The 22,018-nt window shown below is 40.9% G+C and overlaps 1 protein-coding gene across 5 annotated transcripts in view; it reads left to right on the top strand.

Annotated features, from left to right (window-relative positions):
• wdfy3 (WD repeat and FYVE domain containing 3) overlaps positions 1 to 22,018 on the top strand; it is a 90,265-nt gene that overhangs the window by 36,614 nt on the left and 31,633 nt on the right. For 4 of the 5 annotated variants that reach the window (XM_046385923.1, XM_046385922.1, XM_046385919.1 and 1 more), the window contains exons 12-23: positions 869 to 1,140; positions 1,881 to 2,078; positions 3,877 to 3,960; positions 6,362 to 6,551; positions 6,786 to 7,000; positions 8,936 to 9,048; positions 10,931 to 11,168; positions 15,187 to 15,287; positions 18,798 to 19,016; positions 19,522 to 19,703; positions 21,255 to 21,486; positions 21,752 to 21,912. In XM_046385923.1, coding sequence (XP_046241879.1) covers positions 869 to 1,140; positions 1,881 to 2,078; positions 3,877 to 3,960; positions 6,362 to 6,551; positions 6,786 to 7,000; positions 8,936 to 9,048; positions 10,931 to 11,168; positions 15,187 to 15,287; positions 18,798 to 19,016; positions 19,522 to 19,703; positions 21,255 to 21,486; positions 21,752 to 21,912 — 2,205 coding nt within the window. The remainder of the gene's footprint in view (positions 1 to 868; positions 1,141 to 1,880; positions 2,079 to 3,876; positions 3,961 to 6,361; positions 6,552 to 6,785; positions 7,001 to 8,935; positions 9,049 to 10,930; positions 11,169 to 15,186; positions 15,288 to 18,797; positions 19,017 to 19,521; positions 19,704 to 21,254; positions 21,487 to 21,751; positions 21,913 to 22,018) is intronic. The other variant, XM_046385924.1, reaches the window with a different exon arrangement.

The following is a 22,018-nucleotide window of genomic DNA, read 5'->3' as shown; positions in this document are numbered from 1 at the left end:
TAGAGCAAAGTTTCTAAGTGAGATGTTGCTATAATGATAACATGGCAGTGTCTTTTAATAACTGAGACATCACCATGGACACTCCACTGAGATTTTTGGACCCTACCAAAGTTCTATTATTATTGTATTGTGTTTTTTACTGAGGTACTTGTCCATGTATGAACATCGTACTTCAGTAATTAAAGTATTAACTTGTCATACAGTATATGTTTTTCTCCTGTCATCCTAACATTGTTTGTATCAAGCAGAGATGTTAGATACACATTCCTGCAGGGTGATACTCTGCCTCTGCTTTTTTCCTGTTTAGTGCACCTCACCTGTGACATTCAAACACTGCATCTGTAGCCAATCCCAAATGTTTTCTCCACTTTTCTGTTGCTTGTTAAAAACTTTGCCTGTCACCGTCATTTTATTCTCTCAGGCTGTTTTGAGGTTCCCAAGCTCATTTCTAGGTTACAGTTTGATGTTACAGTTTCAGTTGCTTGCTATTGCGAACCATAAAACTCTGAAAAATGTAGGGGGAAATAAATCCAGTCAGTGCAATGAGACAAAGAAACCCCAAGGGGCTCGTAATATGTCTCACTGCAGAAGAAGAATGAGAGGAAAATGACTTGATGAATAGAGATATGACTGAATCAGGCAACATAAAACAAATAACTTAAACTCAATGTGGGAGAGAATAATTTATTAACAAAATGTAAAAGAAGGAAGTGAAGTAAAATGAGTTAAAGTGATGCAGACAAAGTGCAACAAGGTGTGTTGCTGAACTGTATGGCCACTCATGTAGTGTGGGGAAAGCTGTATTGTTTTTGGGACATGAACAACTTCAACTGTAAAGGAAACTAAATCATCTGCCTTTCCTCTTCAGGCTTTGCTAGTGGTGTTGCGTGAGAGTCACCGCACCCGGACAGTGTTCCGCAAGGTGGGCGGCTTTGTCTACGTCACGTCTCTGCTGGTGGCCATGGAGCGCTCGCTGTGTCAGCCGCCGCGGCACGGCTGGGACCGTGTCAACCAGAACCAAGTCTTTGAGCTTCTGCTCACAGTTTTCTGTACGCTCACCGCTGCGATGCGCTACGAACCCGCCAACTCCCACTTCTTCCGCACAGAGATCCAGTATGAGAAGCTGGCTGATGCTGTGAGGTAAAGTCGATTAGCATACAGCCAGTACCAATACCAGAAGCCCTCTCGCGATCTGTATTAGCTGCAAAGATCTTCAGTGTTCGTAATCCTCCCATACATGGATGTTTATTCAAATATACCAGTCTTAAAATAAAATCAGTCTTTAGTGACCCAGCACTTCAATAACACATATTAAGCAATATTTTAAAATCAGACTTTTTGTCACTTTTCACAATTTATTAATAACAATTAAAAAAATTCTTTTATATACTTACTAGATTTCCTCTGGAGCTTTCAGTCATATTTGAAGGCCCTGAGTATGAAACCTATCTTTTATTTTTTTTTTATCATGTTCCTTTATCCACCCAATATAAAACTTAACCATGTCCATGAACACTGAGCAAACTGTCTGCTCAGAGATATGACTGAAAACTCCTCGAGAAATCTTGTAAGTGGATATCCAGTTCAGAATCTCTTTGTCAAGCCAATCTGACTTTATGCTGAGTGGAGGTGTTGCACTCATTTTAGATGTGGCGGTTAAACTCTCTTATTACAAAAGGTTCCCAAACACAATAGCTGATGTTCTTGTGACTTTTCCTACAGTCACAAGAACATCAGAGGCCGAAGACAGACAGAATTTAATATGTGTTATTATGTGCTTTCTGTCATTAGTTTTATGTGATGTCTTTTTTTTTTTTTTTTTTTTTTTTTAATGAACCAAGCTTTTCTCATGTTAACCACGTTTCTCGACTTCTCACCAGGCTGCTGGGCTGTTTCTCAGACACTAAGAAGCTGGGTCCCACAGGCGTGTTCCCGTCTAATGCTCAGCCTTTCCAGAGACTGCTGGAGGACGAGGCTGCCCCTGGAGGCTGCGCAGGAGACAGCGTGTGTCCTACGCTCAAACACTGCAGCAAGCTCTTCATCTACCTGTACAAGATGGCCACCGACTCATTCGACAGGTCAGTGATTGCGCAATAGTGTCTCTAGTCTCTAATTTAGTGTCATCCCACAGCCAAATACCAACATGTAACCTCTGACAGTAGGATTTCAGTGTCCTCTGTTCAGTTACCAGCCTGTACATGTTTTCTGTGTGAGTTAAGAGCCTGTCAGCAAAGTATATACACCATAAATCAGACCAGCAGGGTTTAAATGGAACTTCCTTATGTGTTTGCGGCCAGTCAGGATGATATTGAGCTAATGAATGAATAAAGATGAAACACTCTTGGTAACATTTTATCTGTAAGTCTTTCATTTGCCATTGGTGGTTAAGTAAGTGGGATTGTGAGTGTTTCTCATAATGTCAAAGAAAGTCAAAGGGCTTTTAGTTTGAGTTCAGCAGATTGCATCCACATGTTCCTTGAGAACGTTTCTGGAGTAGATCAAGAACCTCACATTCTTCTCCTCAGTCCCCAACATGGTGGACTTCTTAATGAAACCTGTAACTTATTTTTCTTTTGTTTGTGAGGGGCCATCATGTTCTTTCGGCCTCTTTTGAATCGTTAAAAAAAAAAAAAAGCCTCTGAGAATTTTTTTGCATATAAGATTCAGGATCCAATTTTTTGAGCATGAGGGGAATTATTGTTCCAATAACAACTTTGCTGTGCAAACACCCGTATTTTCAAGTCACCTATAAAACTGTTTCAACTCAAGCTGACATACTTTAACAAATTAAAAATGGTGAAATCTTAAATCTGTGCCTTTTTCCTGACCTGCATGTATCACTTCATTGTTGTCCTAAATCACCATTGTTCTTAGTTACAGTGAATGTCAATAAAAAGAAGATCGAGCGTTTACAATATAATGCAAAGACATGTAAAGCAAATGTGAATTTCACCAGAAAACCTTGCAGAACAATACAGTTTTTGCACAAGTGAAGAGGATATTTGTAGGTTGAGATCAGTCAGGTGCCTCTGTGTGCCTGAGAGAGCAGGTCCACAGCTGTGTTTATCTCTGTCAGGTCTCACTGCACAGTGCCAGCTCCCGCTCAGCCAGCCTGTTCAGCTGAGACACACACGGTTCAACTGAGTGGCCACATCACGGTCATGCTGTCGTGGTGGTAGAACGACTGACATTATTTTACATGATTAATATTCAGAGATTAATGTTGACATCCTGTGACAATACAGCAAACAAGACAGAAACAGAGTAACAGTTGATCAGAATAGAATTAGATATTTTGTAGCCACTTAAGGTCAGCTGGGGCGCAGTTGAAGGTATGTTTTTATGCTGTTCTCAGCTGATTGATAAGATCAGTTCACCACAGCAGTTAAGAATCAATCTGCTGAATCATCTGTTACAGTCCTCTGTCCCCATTTCCTCTTCTGTGCATGTTTGCACCACCTGGAGTTCACAATCCAAAGCAGTTTTCTGTTTGCAGAACAAATCTGCTGAAAGTTTCAAATACAGCTGTATTAAAGTTGAAGTTCTTGGTCCTTGTGACATTACCTGGCTAATATGAAGTTCTAGCTGGCGTCCTGCATGTGCTCCAGCTGTAGCTTTGATCCCGTTTCTCCTTTCAGCTTTTCACTAACAGCTTTTCTCCTTCTTTTCTCTCATTCTCTTTTTTCCTCCTCTAACTTCTGGTGCTGTCTGGCTGTTCATCCTCGGCCCGGTCCATCTGCGCGGCTGCATGTGTGGGTGTGTGAATGCCTTGTGCTTTTATGTGTGCCTGTGTGTTCACAAAATGTCTGCATGTGTATGTGCATGCTTGTGTGTGCGTGTGTGTGTGTGTACGTGTGTGTACATGCTGCCATGCAGTCGTGCAGAGCAGGTGCCTCCTTGCCTGACTCATGAGACCTCGCTGCCCTCGCCATGGGGCACACCAGCACTCGCCAGGAAGAGGTAGCTACAGAGCTCTGCTACTTTCCTCACCCTCATCCCTTTCTCTTCATTTTCCTTACCTTCAGGCAACACTAAGAGCACCCCCTAGTGGCAAAATGATCACGGCCCAACCTCTTTTAACTGTCACAAAAATCTGTTGGTAAATCATGAAGATGTGTCCAGGTGCTTACCATCAGTAACAGAGATGAAATGGAAAATAGGAAGAAGAAGTCAGATTTGGACAAGTTGTTTTTTGCCAGTTAAATTGAGGTTTTCACCTGACATATACGTATATAAAATGTGACATTAAAAACGCCCATTGTTGAGCCTAAGCTGATATCTTCAAATTTCCAGTCCAAACCCCATGGATTCAAGTTGCACTAAAATAAAAGCCAACACTTGTTTGTGTTTTTGTCATAAATCTAAAAATATGAAAATGTTTTTAGTTCTGTTTGTCTCTTCTATTTCTTTATGCCTTAATTCACATTAAATATGAGATGGAAAAAAAACGTCTTGGAGTAGAAACCTGGTTGGTGATAGCCAGAACAGTTATGAAAAGAAGCAATGAAAAACTGCTCAGATATCAGTGGAATATGACAATTCAACAAAAAATGAGTTATGTGAAGTATTTTCCTCTTGTCGCCACTGCAGAGAAATGTGTGTCTCATCACATTATTTTAAGTACTTTTCCTCAGCTACTTTCAGGCAGGGGAAAGTGTACAGACAGACAAATTGTTGTTGGTCTAAAGTAGGCATTTTTCTTCCAGTTGCATTTTTCCTCACTCCCTTGCTCTACTCTCTTTCTTTTCTCTCAGCTGAAGTCTCTCCCTTCCCCAAAACACACACACAGAGACACACACACAGCCAGAGTCTGCTGCTCTTTGAATTTCATTTCTAAAAGGAAAAACGGTTAGGACGTTTTAAATGTACTCTGCATTAGTGAGCTGTAATAACTGTCAAGGTGAAACTCTGGGGGTCTCCTCTCAGTTTTCTCCCCGTCTGTCTGCCTGGAACAGTTCCAAGGCTGCATATGCATGAGGTGGACTAATATGACAATCAGCAATGATGAGGTCCTTGTCCTTGTTTGTTTACTTCACTAAAAGCTCTTCTTTTTCATTCGTTTTCTGCCTTTCTGCCATCTTTAACAACCTAGAAGGTTTTGTGATTGTGATGTGATTTTACATTGATTGTAAAACAGTTTCCCGTACTCCAAATTATTTCAGAAATCATCAAATGCGAGGGCAGCAAAATGCCAGTTGCTTTGGATTTACTGGGTTTGATTTGAACAAAAACATCCCCCATGATTTAATCTCCATCTATATGATACTCAGCAGCTACCAGACATCTTGTGAAAAGTTTTGCCTTTTAAGAAAATTTCAACAGTATACGATGTACAAATGCAGCAATCAGTGTTGTGCATGTCAAGTTTGTGACAGTGAGGCAGCGGTAGCTTGCCTAAAAAATAAACCCAGGCGCTCTCTCTCTCTCTCTCTCTCTCTCTCTCTCTCTCTCTCTCTCTCTCTGTCTCTCCCTGTCTCTCCCTGTCTCTCCCTGTCTCTCCCTGTGTTGCATGTTATGATATTTCCACTGCAGACTCCTTAGACTGGGTCCACATGGAACTGGATAAATCATAATACAGTGGTTGTATGTGAAAGTACCAGTGTTTTTGGAAAGATCTCCATCCACATTAATACACCTCAATAACAGGAAAATGGCTAAGTCTCTTTTACAAAACTGTTTATCGCAGCTAATCTGCTTGTTGTCACAATGCTTCTTATGTGGCCTACCGCCGACCAGTCAACTGTGTCTGCTCCGAAAAACAACCAGCCAATGTGAACAGGACAGCTGACTCATGTTGAATAAAGTAGGCGTGTTGAATTCTTGTCTTACATTTATTCAACGGTGTTATTATTTTTGACTTCAGTCGAAGAATGTTCACTGAGCTCTGAAACAAAGTTGCCTCTGGAAGGCACTGTGGTTGTAAATCTGAATGTTTAGCAGACACTTTCCTTATTTTTGAGAGCCAGTTGCACATTTTACAATAGAATAGTGCCTATAATTGTTAAAACTCTGAAAGGGAACCAGACTTATCTCTTACAACCCAGATTTTCCTGTATTGCAGTCAGGGTCGTATAAATTGGAACAATTATAAGTCTTTTTGGCATTTGACCTCAGTCAAACCTTCTCAACAGGGACCAGCAAGGTTGTGGCAAAGCAAAATCCTAAATGCAAAAATTATAGTATTGCTGCTTCCTCTTGACAGAACTTTTAAAAATGTCTCCAAACTTGTATCCTGCAGTTAAAAATGGTACATATTTTTACATTCTGTCCTTTTCTGACACTTGTTTTCTGTAAACGCTTACTTGTAGACAAGTCAAGTTGATTCAGCCAAATGTGACTTTGTCTGTCCCTGTGCTCCCAGACATGGCTACTACGGTACATCAGGCCCTCCTGCCCCAGTCAAAGCCCTGACGGACCTAAAGCTCCACTTAGCCAACCCCTCCCACCCTGCTTCCTCCTCATCTTCGTCTGATATGGTTGTCATCCACCCGGGGGCCGTCCTGGCCATGCTGGACCTGCTGCCCTCCGTGTCCTCTGACAGTCAGCCAGAGGTGAGGAAATACAGAAAAGAAATGTGCTAGTATGCATTTCCTGTTAAAGTGGGTGAAGGGGTTATGGTTAAGGTCCTTTTTCTTGTCAGTCAGATGAAGTGGTTTTTACATGTTCCAGAAACCCAGACTTTGTGTAAGGCAGTACATTACAGAGAGTCTTAGTTTTTGCAGATCCAGTAAATTAAAAGGCTGAAAAGTCAAGATAACCTTCCCCTACTTTTGTGACCTCTCCAGCATGCCCTGGACCTGCAGCTGGCAGTGGCCAACATCCTCCAGCTCCTGGTGAACAGTGAGAGAAACCAGCAGGTCCTGTGTGAAGCCTGTCTCCACCAACGGCTGTTGCAGCGCTGCAGTCAGGCCTTGGGTGATGAAGACCATCCACTGCACCCCCCGCTGCAGAGGATGTTTGAGAGGCTGGCTTCCCAGGCCCTGCAGCCGATGGCACTCAGGTACTGGTCTTGGCTGGTTTTCACTCATGAAGTCTATTACATCCTTAAACTTAATGTTAATATGGAAGCATCATCCCAACTGCAGTGTAACACAAAGCCAAACATACATCACCCACATCAGCTAAGCTGACCTTTGACCCTACATTTTTCTGAGACATTTCCCATTTTTCTGAGACATTTCCCATTGAGACATGTTTCTGAGACATTTCCCATTGAGACATGTTTCTGAGACATTTCCCATTTTTCTGAGACATTTCCCATTGAGACATGTTTCTGAGACATTTCCCATTTCCCGCTACACAAATTCTGAGCTTAAATGTATTGCTAACAATAAAAGGATTTTTAACATGCTGACATTTACCTTGCAGTATTTAGCATTTTAACATACTAATATGTTAGTATGTAGTAGTTAATATGCAATGTTTAATGTTTGTGCAGAAGCATACTATTTTGCTATTGTTTCATCATTGTTATCATTATCATTATTATTAGTAGTAGTTGTAGTAGTTGTATATGTATGGGGACATTTATGCTTTTGTTACCTGATAGCACAGAGATGAAAATTACCGTAGAGAATTATGGGAAATACAACAGAAATTCCCAGCCAGAGGTGAATTGGGCAGTAGCCCCACTAATATATCTTACTTTAGGCTTTATTCAGCGAAACACAGAGGTGAGGTTTTTCCTCCAATGGATGAAAATTATGTTTGAGAAGCATAATCTGCTTTGACAGGCTTCAGCGTGTGAAGCAGGACTATGTATGCAGACAAAATTGAGCGATTCTCATTTCCCGCTTGGCTAGTTAAATGAGATGGGAGGTTGGGCTTGAGGAACAGAGAAGAAAGTTATTTGAGATGCACATGGATGGTTCTTTTTATATGTAAATGTGGCCTCTCCCTGGCTGATGTGCTCTCCCTGCGTAGTTGTCCGGAGGTAAACGTATCTGCCAATCTGTTTCCCACCCTCCTCTCTTGTCTACCCTCTCTGTCTCACTCTCTTGTGCTGTCAGTCTTCTTCTGTCACTTTTCCTTCATTATTCTGCTCCTGCTTTCCCCCCCCCCCCCCTCATTTTGTCTCGGCACCAGTAACGCCAGCCCCAGCTAAACGCTGGAATCTTCTGTTTCTGTGGTGTTGTTCTGGAGCTGTCTGGTTCTAGCCACCAGTGTCTCTCAGTCAGCGCTCTGACAACTGACTCAAACCATCACTGGGACTCTTTGCATTCATGTTACTTCCATGCCAGTCAACCTTATCATTGACTTTTAAACAACCTAATGCATGTTGTTAACCACAACTGTTCAGGAGTAGGAGTTAACCTGCAAACTAACTGCTGACTGAACACACTGCATGTATTTAGATGGATGCTTCTATCCAGACAGCGTTAGAGTTCCATGAGAACATATAGGATTTTATGATTGCTGGTCCCTCTGGGAATACAGCAATAATAATAATAATACCTGGCACTGCTGGAACCATACTCCACTTAGTGCACTCTAGTGCAGGCCTCAGAAAATATTAGTAAAACCTTTTGTAAAATGTGCATAATTTGTTGATGAATTTTGTATATGGAAAATTTTGATGAGCAAAATACATTATTGCTCTAAATTGTAGTTCTGGTTTTATTGGATCTCTCTTAAATTCAAATAAAAGAGTTTGGTCTATACTTGCTCTAATTGGAAAGTGTCATGAGACAACTGCTGTTGTTGTTTGGTGCTATATAAAAAAATTGAATTGAATTAAAAAGATAAATGTTTTACCTTGTTATCCAGTGTCCCATAATAAAATAAAGCCATACGGTATGCTAACTAGACAAAGTTCAACAGTAATAATCATAACAATCAGTAAAACTGTGTTGTCATTTGATTTGTAATTGTGTGCTTTTTTGTCTTTGTTGGTATTTTTTTTTATTCTAAACATCCTGATCATCTTTCCCTCCAGAGAATTCTTACGTCTTGGAAACCCTCTGAACTGTGGTGCCTGGGACAAGAAGCTACTCAAGCAGTACCGGGTTCACAAACCGAGCTCTCTCAGCTACGACGCAGAGATGAGAAGTAAGACAGTAACAGCTCTTATCCTTGTATTGACCACACGAGAGTCTCTGTGCCAGGGGTCTCGGTGAAAACACTTTTTCTGCTCTTTGTCAGATCTGTTTAAAGCAGAAGATTGACTGAGATTCCATCAAGGCCCCTCACTGTGTGTCTGCACAGCTCAGGGTTGCACTCAGTTCTGCCGTAACACCAGGGTCCACTTCAAAGAGCATTTTAAATATTCTAGACATTTAAGTATTTTTCAACCTCCGAATCAGAATTATAATAAATAATTTTATAATTAAAATAGCACTATCATTAAAACATTTATTTAGCACTGACAGATGAAATAAAATCCATGGACTGTAGTTAGTCGTGTTTGTTAAACACAATGGTAGTATGCTGCAAATCATTATGTATGTGAAACAGCAGCTTGCTGAGGTCTGGTAGCCAAAAAATATTATATAAATAAATGTAAGAATATTTCTTGCTTTTTACCATCAATTGCCTTATGATGTAGAGGTTGACCATGCAAAACTTTTAGTAAATTGCTTATTTGAAGCTCCTAAAAAATTATGTCATAAACTAAAAAGCAAAACCAAGAAACAGTGTAAACTTGAAAGTATTAAAAGAAAGAAGAAATTTTTATCACTCATTATAGCATATTTGAATTCTTGTGCAAAAATGCCTCTTTACAGCCAGTCACTTATCAATAACTGCCACTGTGACACCAGCTTTTTCCTGAGAGAAAGTTTTGTTTTGTATTAAAAGCTTGAAAAAATACCATCAATCTTCTCGCAGTTCTGCTCCTTTTCTTTGGTCACTCTCGCTGCAAGCTCATTCGGATGAATCTTCCATTGAGTAGGCTGTCACCACAGAGGATGAGCTTTTCATTGCCATTTAATTGCCAGTGAAAATTAGTAGCACTGACTCAGTGGAGGAGAAGAGGGCAACTGTAGATTCTTAGAAAGGTTGATTGCACTGTCAGTGAAACAGCCTGGCTTTAGCATTTGTGTCATAGCCAGTGGAGCTTGTTTCCTCCCCAGAGTTTGGAGCTGCTTGGAAGTCTTCTCAGCACAAATCACTCTGGTTGAATGTATTCAAATGTTTTGCATTTAAAAAGTAAAGGTGCTAAGTAGAGTTGCTTAGTGACCGCACTGTGAGCAGAATGGAGCTGCATTCTTTCTGAAGCAAGCAGCAGTTTGTAGGAAATCCACAGTAGTTCTTTTGGCCTCTGGTAAATATCCAGTTCATGTGTAAACTCTCTGTTTAAGCAAAGATCAACCTGCCACTGTGAATCTAATGCACTTGTTTTCCTATTAACAGCTGTTAATGTTTGTTATTTTTTTAGGCTCCCCAGCATGTCTTAATTGCTTATTGTGTCTCCTCCCAACTGAGAGTGGATATTAAGTCCCTAGTAATTACTGCTCTTTACAAACAGCCACTATTTGAATACGCAGTGCTATCCTCCTCTCTAAGAGGATAATCCAGCATGGTCTGTTAACTGCCATCGCTGCATGTCGGCATTCCTTCTTTGATTTAATTTGTCTTTGACAGATGTGCTGACTCTTCACAAATAAGAGAAACAATCCATGTTCTGAGCAGAAGGTACCGGTACCTTAAACCAGGGGTTTATTCCTGTACTCCCAGAACAATGAAAATCCAAAAGGCAGCAGTAAAGAAAGAAGTGTCATCAATTTAATAGCAAAAAATGAAACGTGGCTGAAAAGGTCGTTTTCTCTCCTGTTTTTTGGTTTACGGGCTATAAATTTGATTTGAAAAGAAACTCTTTCCGCCAGCATGACAAGGGCTGCCAGATTATCTTCAAAGTAAAAAAACTAACCTAATCACAGCCAACCTCAGTCCATCCCTGGACTAATGTAGCCTGTCTTCCTTGACTTCACAGGCAGTATGACCATGTCCATGGAGGGCTTTGGTCCTGACAGCGTCTTTGCCACACCAGCAGAGGACAATGGCCAGTATCGCATCAGCCGCAGCCTCGTGCGGTCCGCTGAGGGCAGCACCGTACCCCTCACCCGAGTCAAGTGCCTGGTGTCCATGACGACTCCGCATGACATACGCCTGCACGGCTCGGCTGTCACACCTGCATTTGTGGAGTTTGACACCTCGCTGGAGGGATTCGGGTTAGTCGGCATGAACATGCAAAACTGCCTGGTTTTTTATGTATCTGGTTAACGCTCAGAATTCTTTGAGTTTGGCACTTTAAGCAACATCCTTATTTTTTTTATTACATCTAGATATTTGATACATTGTGAAAGTAGGAAATAATTGTTTGAGGAAGTTAAGAATTGCTACCAACAATGCTAATACTCAAAGGAGACTGATAAATTTATGTAAACTGCCCATTCTTCTGAGCTGTAGGAATGGATGAGTCTTCATAACATGATTTTAAAAATGCTTTTGCAGCAACAGATCTCAGTGTTCTTCTGGAAACCACTTTTTTGTGTAGATCGATTCTCCCCACCTGTGACACACACTTCAAGGCACCACGTGTTATTTTTTTCCTGCAATTAAACAGGTTGTGTGTTTTTCTTTTTTCAGCAGCACCTGCTACTTTCTCAGGAGGAGACCGTTACTCTCCTCCAGTCATAGAGCTGCGCATACAAATGGGCTTATTTTCCGCTTTTTATGTCATATCATTTTGTGGCTGCTGCTGCTGACAGGATGTGCTGCTTCCCGAGCTTTGTGTTGAATGTTAGGAAATTTACGCAGTGAATGTTGGCGTCAGTGGCATTTGGGGTGTGACCTTGGCCATTTACCCAGACATTTTAGCAATACATACATGGCACATGCACATGTTACATTGACATACACAGTAAACAAGTGAGAGAGACTTTAGGCTGTGATATATTCTTCATTAATATTCATTAAGTTACAGGTTTAAGGATAAAGGAGATTTCTTGTAAAAGGTCATTGTTGATGCCACAGATCATTTCCTGTGATCACCTAGCTAGCACTGAACTAGTGGATAGCATCAGTTTTATTATGTGTGTGTATTATACTGTTTAGTCTAGCAAGGTAGCAAAGGCAGGAATTATAATTGAAATCACTCTCTAAGGGGAAAAAAAATAGTTTATCTAGTTATTTCAAATGTCCCTGAATCGTTTGTGATGCGCATTGTTCTTCACTTTCTACGACAACACACACCAGTCACATTACATAGTGTCATTTGAGTCTAACAAGCCTCACTGATTTTGCACTTTTCTTGCACACATAAAGTATGCCAGTGTTTGCAGAGTGAACAATGTTGGTGATGAAAGTTAATGCATTACAAGATACCAAATCAATACAGTTGTTTGAAATAATCAGAATTAAGTTTACTAGCTTTATCTGGAGCTTTCAACCACATGTCACACTCTTCATCAGTGGATCAAGTTTTCTCAGTTCATCGCAGGGAGATGTAGAAAGGAGATGTAAGCTCCAGAAAAAGCTAGTGACTGGATGTTAAGATTAATTTGTCAAAGTGCTATTTCCAAAGTATAGAATGAGCTTTCATTATCAAGTTTGTCGCTAAAGCAAGTGTTGTCACCTTCCTCTGCTGAAGCGAGAGGCAGTTTAGATTTGATATATCACAAATTCTAAAGCCATCCAATTTAATACTACTTCTCCCAGAGTAATATTTACTCCCAGTACTAAGACTAATACTGGGAATGAAACGGTTCCCAGACAGACTCACTTTTTATGAAGATGTGAACACATTGTAACATCGTAGCAGATATTGTTTTATGTTTCACTAACCACTAACACTGTGTCAGCCTCTGCCAGTGGCAAACTAACGTCAAATCATTTAAAAAAAAAAGATGCTGACTTCTCTCACCTTTCTGATACATTTGCCTGTTGCTGTTTTTGGTGCAGGACAGACTCCTCATCTGAGTCCAGGTCTGAGAGACTCAAGCGTTTCACGCTGTGGCTAAATCTCTTCGATGTTTTCTCAGAAAGACTGCATGTGCTTTAACCAACAAACCAACGTTTGCTTTTTTTTTTGAGTGCAGCCCATTTTAAACAAAATATTAGTCTTAGAATATTTTACAATTCACATTTTACATAAACAGAACTAGAGGGGAACTTTAATATAAAGTAACGCCCACAGTAATCATGTTTATGTACAGGATGCTAGACAATACAGACCCCTGTAGACTCCATAGTCCTAATCAGTTACACTTGACTTAATGAACTGCCTTTGATGATCAGATCCTCTTCAGATCTTGAAGACCAAACTTCAAGATCAGTTGCCTTTGACTTACTACTTTTAGGAACCACCACTCACCCACCCAGTGATCATATTTTCCACTCCATAATTTCTCAGCTTTCCTGTTTGTCTCATCAGCGAGAACTCAATCGACTCATCGTAGCTGCTGCACCCGAATAGAACATGGAGTTTCTCCTGAAAACACAGAAAAGCAGCAGCACACAGGCAACGAGGCACTGGCCCACTTTCTGCTCAGCATAAACAGAGGATACACACACACACACACAAACGCACACTACCCCTCCTTTCTCTCCCATCTGTCATCATGAAATTTTGATGCCCCTCCTGCTATTAGGAATCACATATACATGCACATCCACTCTCTGCCGTGCACAACATGCTTACACACACTCTCAGACACACCAGTGCACACTTACCCACACAGTCATCTCACAGGGGGCTAGGAAGATTCTATCTGTGTGGGTGGAAGGGGTGGATAGAAAAAAAGGCTACTTTTTGGAAGAATTAAGTAAACTGCATTTCATTCTGACTGGAATAAAGAAAAATTAGCCTTTGCCAGGCTTATTTTGTGTTTGTTTGTTAATTAAGTTAATGACTAATGTTAAGTTAAAGACTGTAAACATGTAGTTATTCTAAGACAGCAGCGCTGGTGTTCTTGTTAATTAGACAGACTGTTTGTTATTAAACAGAGGACCAGAGTGTCTGCCCTTGAGAAACGTCCTTGAGTCAGTCACTGAACACCTGCCAGCTTCAAGGACGTTGTATCGTCGCTAACTCTGACCTCTGACCATCCTGTTCAGGTGGAGAAACATAAAGAGAATGCCACATTAAAAAAAGTGGTGGGGCCTAAGTGTCTCTTTTGAAATGCACTATTTATGTCGAGCTAATAAAAAGCTTTTGTAGGACATGGATAGAATTAAGCTGTATTTAGACAAAGACAGCTTTATTTGTATAGCCCATTTTTACAAGCAGTTTGTCTTCCAGAAATAATCCTACATTTATTACTGATACGTGTGACCTATGCACATAATCATCTCAATGTAATTTTATTTTGCCTGTGTAGATATCAGGTTGTTGTGATTAAGGTTGTGTCTTGTCAGCAGCTGCCATCAAAGTTAACTTCCTATGTTTCGGTGTCAGCCTTTCATGTTTCTGGTTGAATTCACATAGTCCCTTCTTATATTTTGTGGTCTTTGTGGAAAAGACAAATCCCAATCCTTAGAGCACCAGGGTCCTCAGTTCTGTTTCAGGATGATTAGAGAGTAGAAAATAACATGTTCACTGTGGGGCAGTGAGTCAGCAAGACACAAAGCCAACTCACAAGCCAAGTTCTCTGCACTTTTGTGGAATCATTGTCATTGTTTGTTCACTGTAGAAGTCCTTGAAAAACTAGATGGCAGTGCTGACAGACATCAAACTTAAATGTTTGTCACACAAAATAAAGGTCCATGATGTCAGAAGCTTACTGGAGGCATCTGAACCTTTTCTATATGAAATCTCTGTACAGTCATCATCTTATTTTTTTTGCAGTTGATTGTCATATTATTATTTAAATCAGCACTATCCTAAGCCAAAAGAGGGAGGAGATGCAACTGAATACGTGCAGATTTCCTTTTGAAAATCCAGCTTGAATGTATGCTTTCATCCCACCTTTATTCTGCTCTCATACATAATTAATCCCAGACTATCAGGCAGTTGAAATTTCCATATTATAATCCAAGACTCCTGTGTCTCCAGCACTTGCCATAGCACACTGTTCTTTGTAACTTCGGATGAATTTTGGCAATAGTTTATCTCTGCGATGGAGCCAGACTGTGGCAGTAAATCTCTTTGTACAACAACAACATGTGTAAGCTGACAACATGTTTGTATCTGTTACAGCTGTTTCCTCAGATAACAGTCATTAATCTTTCCTCTGTTGTCCTGCGCAGGTGCCTGTTTCTGCCCAGCCTGGCGCCCCACAACGCTACCACCAACAACACCAATGCCTCAGGTGTCAGTGACGGAGCAGTGCTGAGCGGCATGGGTACAGGTAAAAACAGCTTGAGCGTTTTTAATTGTACTATGTTATGCTATTGGTTAATGTGGTACAGCGCTTCTGCATTTCAGATTGGAATATAGAGACTAGACCAGTTGACTAGTTGGTGAACTAGTGAGAAACATGTAATCTAGCTGGAAACACAGTAGTGTTAACCAGCCACAGTAGCCTACCAAGCTGCAAAACTTGCCTGCTTTGTGAGCAGGCAAATCAGTGGTCAATCAGTCATGCTGAGATGGTTTGTAACTGATCAACAATGTGAATCCACATGTCAAAGTTCAAACCAAACCCCTCACAAAAGCTATGATTTTATGTTTGCAGATTTTCTAAGCCCATGAGCCATTCCTGCTGATTCCCCTGAAATAATGAACTTTTCTTTTAATGTGAGCTATTCTACACTTTGTCAATATGTCACCCAATCCCACATACAAATATGACTTAAGTGTGATTGAGTCATAAAACTAAATTAATAAACTAATTCATTTTATTGGAAAAGTTTTTTTGTTTTAACAGAAAAACAAGCTAATAGGCCTAAGACTAACAAGAGTCAAGGCAGTGAAGCAGTTTGTTCTGAGGAAAAGAAAAAAAAAACAATATGATACTCACGCCAGGCTTGGCCAGGCTTACACATACTGTATATTGGAGATCAGTCTCAGCTTCTCAGTGGTCACCTGACCAGCAGAATCACTGAGTAGATACCAGCTGTCCAGTGTGACATGGCCTTTCAGAATAAAGGTGCTGTGCCAAAAATTGAGCACCCTTCATAATATTTTCTTTCCTTTTTCATGATATCGTGCTTGTACTTACTTGTACTCCACTCATAATGGATCACGACTTTTATCCAACAGTAAGGAATCAGTGATGTAATAAATTGTTGCTTGTGTCCATTAAGGGAAAACAACAATTTGCCTCCCAAACTAAACAGTTGATGAACTTTACATTTAATACGAGAGCCAGCAGGTTTTAGTAAATAATACCGGTTGTCTTACTGAAAAATCTTTGTGTTTGTGAGAACAGGCCAAATTAATGTAGGTAGCACTTTTCTCCAGAGATGAATATCCTTAGCAATACATGTAGTTGGTCCTGACTGAAGCAGCAACAGGGTGTTGCAGTGCAGCTAGTTGGATTGTTGACTCATTTGATTTGACTTTTCATTTTATTCCCAAGGGAGAACATTGCATAACCGTGGCAAAGCATTTTAATATCAGATTGGGATTTAACCACCAATCAGCTGCCAATTTCTGCTACATTTTTGTCACTTTACCAGCTGGTTTGGCGGTGAACAAACTGTTGGTTGGCAAAATATGTTTTTCTTGTCCTTGTGGTATTTACATACACCGTCATTGTTTCACAAATAATTAGAGAAAAAAAAAAAACATTGACGCAACTGACGCAGTGAAAGAGTCAGAATAGATTCTAATCATTTATCTCTTTATTTCTCTTCTCTAGTGCATCACTTAGACACACAAATTCAACACATTGTATCTCTCCCTGAAGACATACTTGCATATGTTGCCCCATTTTTCAAAAATTTCAAACACACAGCGCTCACATCATTGTGTTAGCTTGTTACGTTGGCGGTGTTGTTGTATGTGTGCACCATCTTCTTCCTCCCCTTCTTTTGCTTTCTCCAGTTCACCAGTTTGCTGTCTTGATTTGACTTTCTCCCTTTAGTTGTACAGCTTTTTTTAACCTCTAAAGATTTCTTCAGCTCACTTCCAAAGAGCATAGTGTTTCTGTTTTCAGTTTAGCATTTGTGCATGTAGAAAAGAACCCAAACGAGCAGCCGCTGTGATCTCTGCGTTTCACCTCCCTCCATGCTGAACAGATTCATTTCTGCAGTTGACACCCTCGTCTGTCCTCTGAGGTTTATTGCTAACTGGTTATATAGCATCTTAAAAATGAATACAGTGCAACAAAAGTATTACCAGCAGAAATTTTACAGAAGATGCTTTCATAGACCTGAAGGCAGAGATAAATTTAGTCTATGACGTTATAGTTGATTTTTTTTTTTTCATTCTGTAGCCTCATTTAGTATTTATGAAGCACAGATAGACCCTCCTCTTTTCTCCTCTCCTCTCCCCTATTAATCCCCCCATCCACTCACACATAGCTATCGTTTCTCCATCTGTTTACCAATTCATCTGCTCCCTCTGCACTCACTCACCCCACGCTGTCCTCCTCTTGTCTTCTCCAGCCCAATGCTATTTATAGACCTCGCTCTTTCCCTTCCTTATTTCTTCCTGTCACTCCATTTACATTTTCTCGGTCCCTTTCTTCACTCATCTCGGTCTCCAACCCTCCATCCTACTTTGTCTTTGCTCTCTGTCTTCCTGGTTCCTTTTTTTGCTGTTTTTTTTTCTTTTGGACCATCCGTCTCTTTACCTTCTCTTATTTCTTTCCTCATTCTTCCCATCCTTTCCCTCCTTCCTTTTCTTAACCCATTCCTATCTGAACCATATCCTTGGATGACATCATTAATAAGCTCTTTCATCAAAATATCGTCACACTGCTGATGAGCTCACAGCACCTCCTTTGCATCAGCTATCTACTGATATACCTAAGAAATGGATGTATTCCTTCAACCCAGTTTTCATCACAGTTTCTTTGTTCTTGCAGCAGTTTCACTACAGCTTTTCCTGTAACATTAATGGATTTTTTTTCTGTAATTCAAGTTCCTCAAATCCGTACTCGGATCCACAAACCTGAAGTAATGTAATGGTAATAGTGAGCTTGCATTTAGCTTGTAGTTGGGTGTCTCCTCCACTGAGGAGCAATGCAGAAATCAATTCTTTGCTTCTCTAGGGCAGAGCAGGTGGTGGTGTTTCATCAGAATTACGGTATTCTGACTGATTTTAATTCATTCCAGTCTGATAACCTATTGAGTGACAGACTGATCCTGAGGCACAGTGAGTTTACCTTGCATTGCTGCAGGACAATGTGGCTCAGAGACTCACTTAGTTTGGTTTATTTCCCAGATATAAGACACTGAGGTGAAATGATTACAAACTTGAAACTAATTTGTACAGGTGTGATAAAATGACTCATGCAGCTCACATGTATTTTACCTGGAAATAAATAAAAAAATGTTTTCTAGAACATGACTAGCATTAAGGCAAGCTTAAAGAAAATGAAGTCAAAGCCATGATGCGTAAATACATTCACGTTACACGCTGTCAAAATTCACAATTCCAGCTTCATTTTGGCTGTAGTATATAATAGGTGCCGGCAGCAACTAACCAAGGGCCAACCTGCAGTCTGTACTGAAATGACAATTTTCGTGGCACTCATAAATAAATGAAAATATCTCACAAGGAAAAGAGAACTCCAAAGACAACTTTGTGGAAAGACACAATGTGTGGGTGTCCCACTTAAACAGTCCAGCGTTATAGTGAATTACATGTTATGGTAGGCAGCGCTTCACTTGGATCATTTTGTGACTGTACTGTAGTTACCTCCACTGTGACATTAACATAACAGTGTGAATTCCTCTTCCACCTCTAGGCGAGCGCTTGTTCCCTCCTCCGTCAGGCCTGAGCTACTCCACCTGGTTCTGCGTGGAGCGTTTCAGCACAGCTCCTCAGGCCCACCCGGTGCGACTCCTGACCATTGTCCGTCGGGCCACCTCCTCCGAGCAGCACTACGTCTGCCTGGCTGTGGTGCTGTCCGCCAAGGATCGCTCTCTCACCGTCTCCACCAAGGAAGAGCTGCTGCAGACCTACTGTGAGTCCAGCAGTAACATTTAACAACCTGTTTTCATTTAACATCACCAAATGAGGACAAAATAATTAGTGAGAGTAAGTATGTAAGTAAAAATGAATAGCAGTTTAGTGAAGTTCCAGAGTGGACCACAGTGATAGCCCTGCAGTGAGTGGAGACAACATTAACTTTGAGACATGAAGACACTTTGTGTGTTTGTGTAAACCTGACATTCAAAGACTGTATAGGTTTGGATGGTTTGGCCTTGTGCATGCCGTCAGTGTGCATATTGAAGGAGTGATTAATGTCTGTATGCAACCTGCTTGCCTATTTTGACTGCCTTGTTAATATTGGTGGGTTTAGGGCCAGACATGGGAATGGGAGAAATATGCATCTTTAACACCATATAAACCTGTCCCTTGATGGATTTCAGTCAGTATCCCAGACTTAATGTTTTTGCGTCTGCTTGAGCCTTCTGACTCATCAATTTTGTCTCCCTGCTTCCATCTTCCTCCCTCGAATCAAACAGCGGACGAGTCGAGTGAAGAAGCCTCCTTTTATGAGATCCTTCCCTGCTGTGCTCGTTTCCGCTGTGGCGAGTTGATCGCTGAGGGCCAGTGGCACCACCTGGTGCTGGTCATGAGCAAAGGCATGCTGAAGAACAGCATGGCCACGCTGTACATCGACGGCCAGCTTATCAACACTGTCAAGGTAAAGTTATAGACTAGGACCTAGTCTAAAACCTAGACTAGGTGATGCCATACTTGCATCTCTGGAACATATTTGGAAAAGTCTATCCCTGGGCTTTGCTAAATATGAGCCTTTAATGGAAATACTTGCATACACTACAGCCTGTGTGGGAGACATTGTGAAATGTTACTGTTATATGTTATTACTGTGATAGTCATGTACAGTATGTTTGCAGTTTATAGATTCTCAAATCAGGGCTGCAGGTAATTTCTTAAGTGAATGATATAATGATTATTTTTCAAACAAACAATTTTTTAGTTGAGTCTTTACAATGTCAAAAATGGCTCATCACAGATTACCAGAATCTGGGGAGATCTGAGTCTTTATATTTGTTTGATCAACAGTTTAAAACCCAAAAGGTATTCACTTTACAATATCAATAGAAGATAAATAAGTAGTAGGTTATCCTATTTGACAATCTGAAACTGATAAATGACCTCAATAATTAATCGATTATCAGTGTTGTCATCAGATAAGTTTTTTGTTGGCTGACTAAACCAAACATGCAGTCCTGTTTGGCATGTTGATGTGATGTTGATGTGCATCATTTCCTATCCTGATTATCGTCTGATGTAGATTGGTAGAAATACGCAGAGCGGGCATCTGACTTTACATCATTATCATCATTATATCTTACATATACCGTATCTGAATATTATATAAACCAGCAGCTCAGAGTGAGTCTCCTCATTCACAGATTGCACTCGTTGCAAGTCACTGGATGGTGCAATACTATTCTAGAAACTGCATCAGAAAACAAGCATGTCATTGGAATCAGTATTTATTTGCTCAGGAGTGAAACCCTCATTAGACTTGCTTTACTCTAGGGAGTAAAGATATTGTACAGTGAGCTCAGAATGTTCAGATCACAGACTACTATGTTGTTAAAGAGGAAGTGCAGAAATACATTTCTAATCCAGGCTTCTAAACGGTACCCTTGCAGCACAGCATTCAGCACACTGTGATGTGGCTTGTGGTTTAGTGACTTTATATTCCCTTGAGATGAGAAAGCAGAGCAGGGAAACAGCTCGGCAGACCACAAGTCCCAACTTCCTCTCAGCACCACTGATAACAACGGCTGCATTTCCTGCTGAGGTTGTCATTCAGGAAACAACAAGCTGGTCATACGTATCTTAGGTGTCTGTGCTCATGTAACAGTGTACTTGTGGTTTAAATGTCCCCTGTGAATGGATGTTTGTAAAGCAAAAGTCTCATCAAGTGTGAAAGTCTTAAGTAATCGCTTGGGCACTCGTTGTAGCATAAGGAATCTACCCAGTATCAACAAGAACAAAGGTACCTTCCATGAAGATTTGATTTTCACATCTGTAATGTAAATGTTTGCTCAGAAACTGAAATACTGTTTGTAGTGAGTACATTTTTGTGGCATCTGAATCTTGACCTTCACACTCAGCTATCGGTGCAGTTAAGCACTAATGGATTTCATTAAGGGATGGAACCAAAGATTGTTTTCATTATGTATTGACCTTTACCCTCCCCTTGCCTCGCCTCCAGCTTCACTACATCCACAGTGCACCAGGCGGCTCTGGCTCCACCAACCCTCCTGTTGTGAGCACTGTATACAGCTACGTGGGGACGCCGCCCGCCCAGCGCCAGCTCTCCAGCTTGGTGTGGCGTCTTGGGCCAAGCCACTTCCTAGAGGAGGTCCTGCCTGCCACCAGCGTCGCTGCCATCTATGAACTGGGACCCAACTACGTGGGCAGCTTTCAGGCTGTCTACCTGCCCTGTGAGTGGCCGTCTTTGTTTCACCTTCTGGAGTGGTGTTCTAAAAAGCCTTTACTCCCTTTTGCTGCCTTGCAAGGTTTAATCTTCAATTCTCTGATTTTTAGCATCACTCTTGTTTCTTTTAGTCTACCATCTTCTGTATTTTCTCTTCTTCATAACATTTTCTCTTCTTACTTTTTGTTATTTCCCCCCCTTTCCTCACACATTTCCATTCACTTTTATTGAATTCTTATCTTCTCTTCTCATCTTATCTTTTATTGTCCCAGGTAAAGACTCAAAGACAGAGGTTGCACCTGCCTCCCCAGTGGCACTGGTACCAGAGGAGAAGGTGTCCTTCAGTCTCTATGCACTCTCTGTCTCTACTCTCACCGTGGCCAAGATCAGGAAAGTCTACAACAAGCTGGACAGCAAAGCCATTGCCAAGCAGGTCAGACAGACCTTCGCCCTGCAGAATGAAAGTCACCACACTAGTGTTGTGTTTTATTCAAGAGACCAACCAAAAGTAATTAGCAGGCATCAGCTTTTTGTTGTTG

The sequence above is a fragment of the Scatophagus argus genome, chromosome 4, assembly GCF_020382885.2.
Source record: "Scatophagus argus isolate fScaArg1 chromosome 4, fScaArg1.pri, whole genome shotgun sequence".
Classification (NCBI taxonomy): Eukaryota; Metazoa; Chordata; class Actinopteri; family Scatophagidae; genus Scatophagus; species Scatophagus argus.
This window is presented reverse-complemented; position numbering and strand designations above follow the sequence as displayed.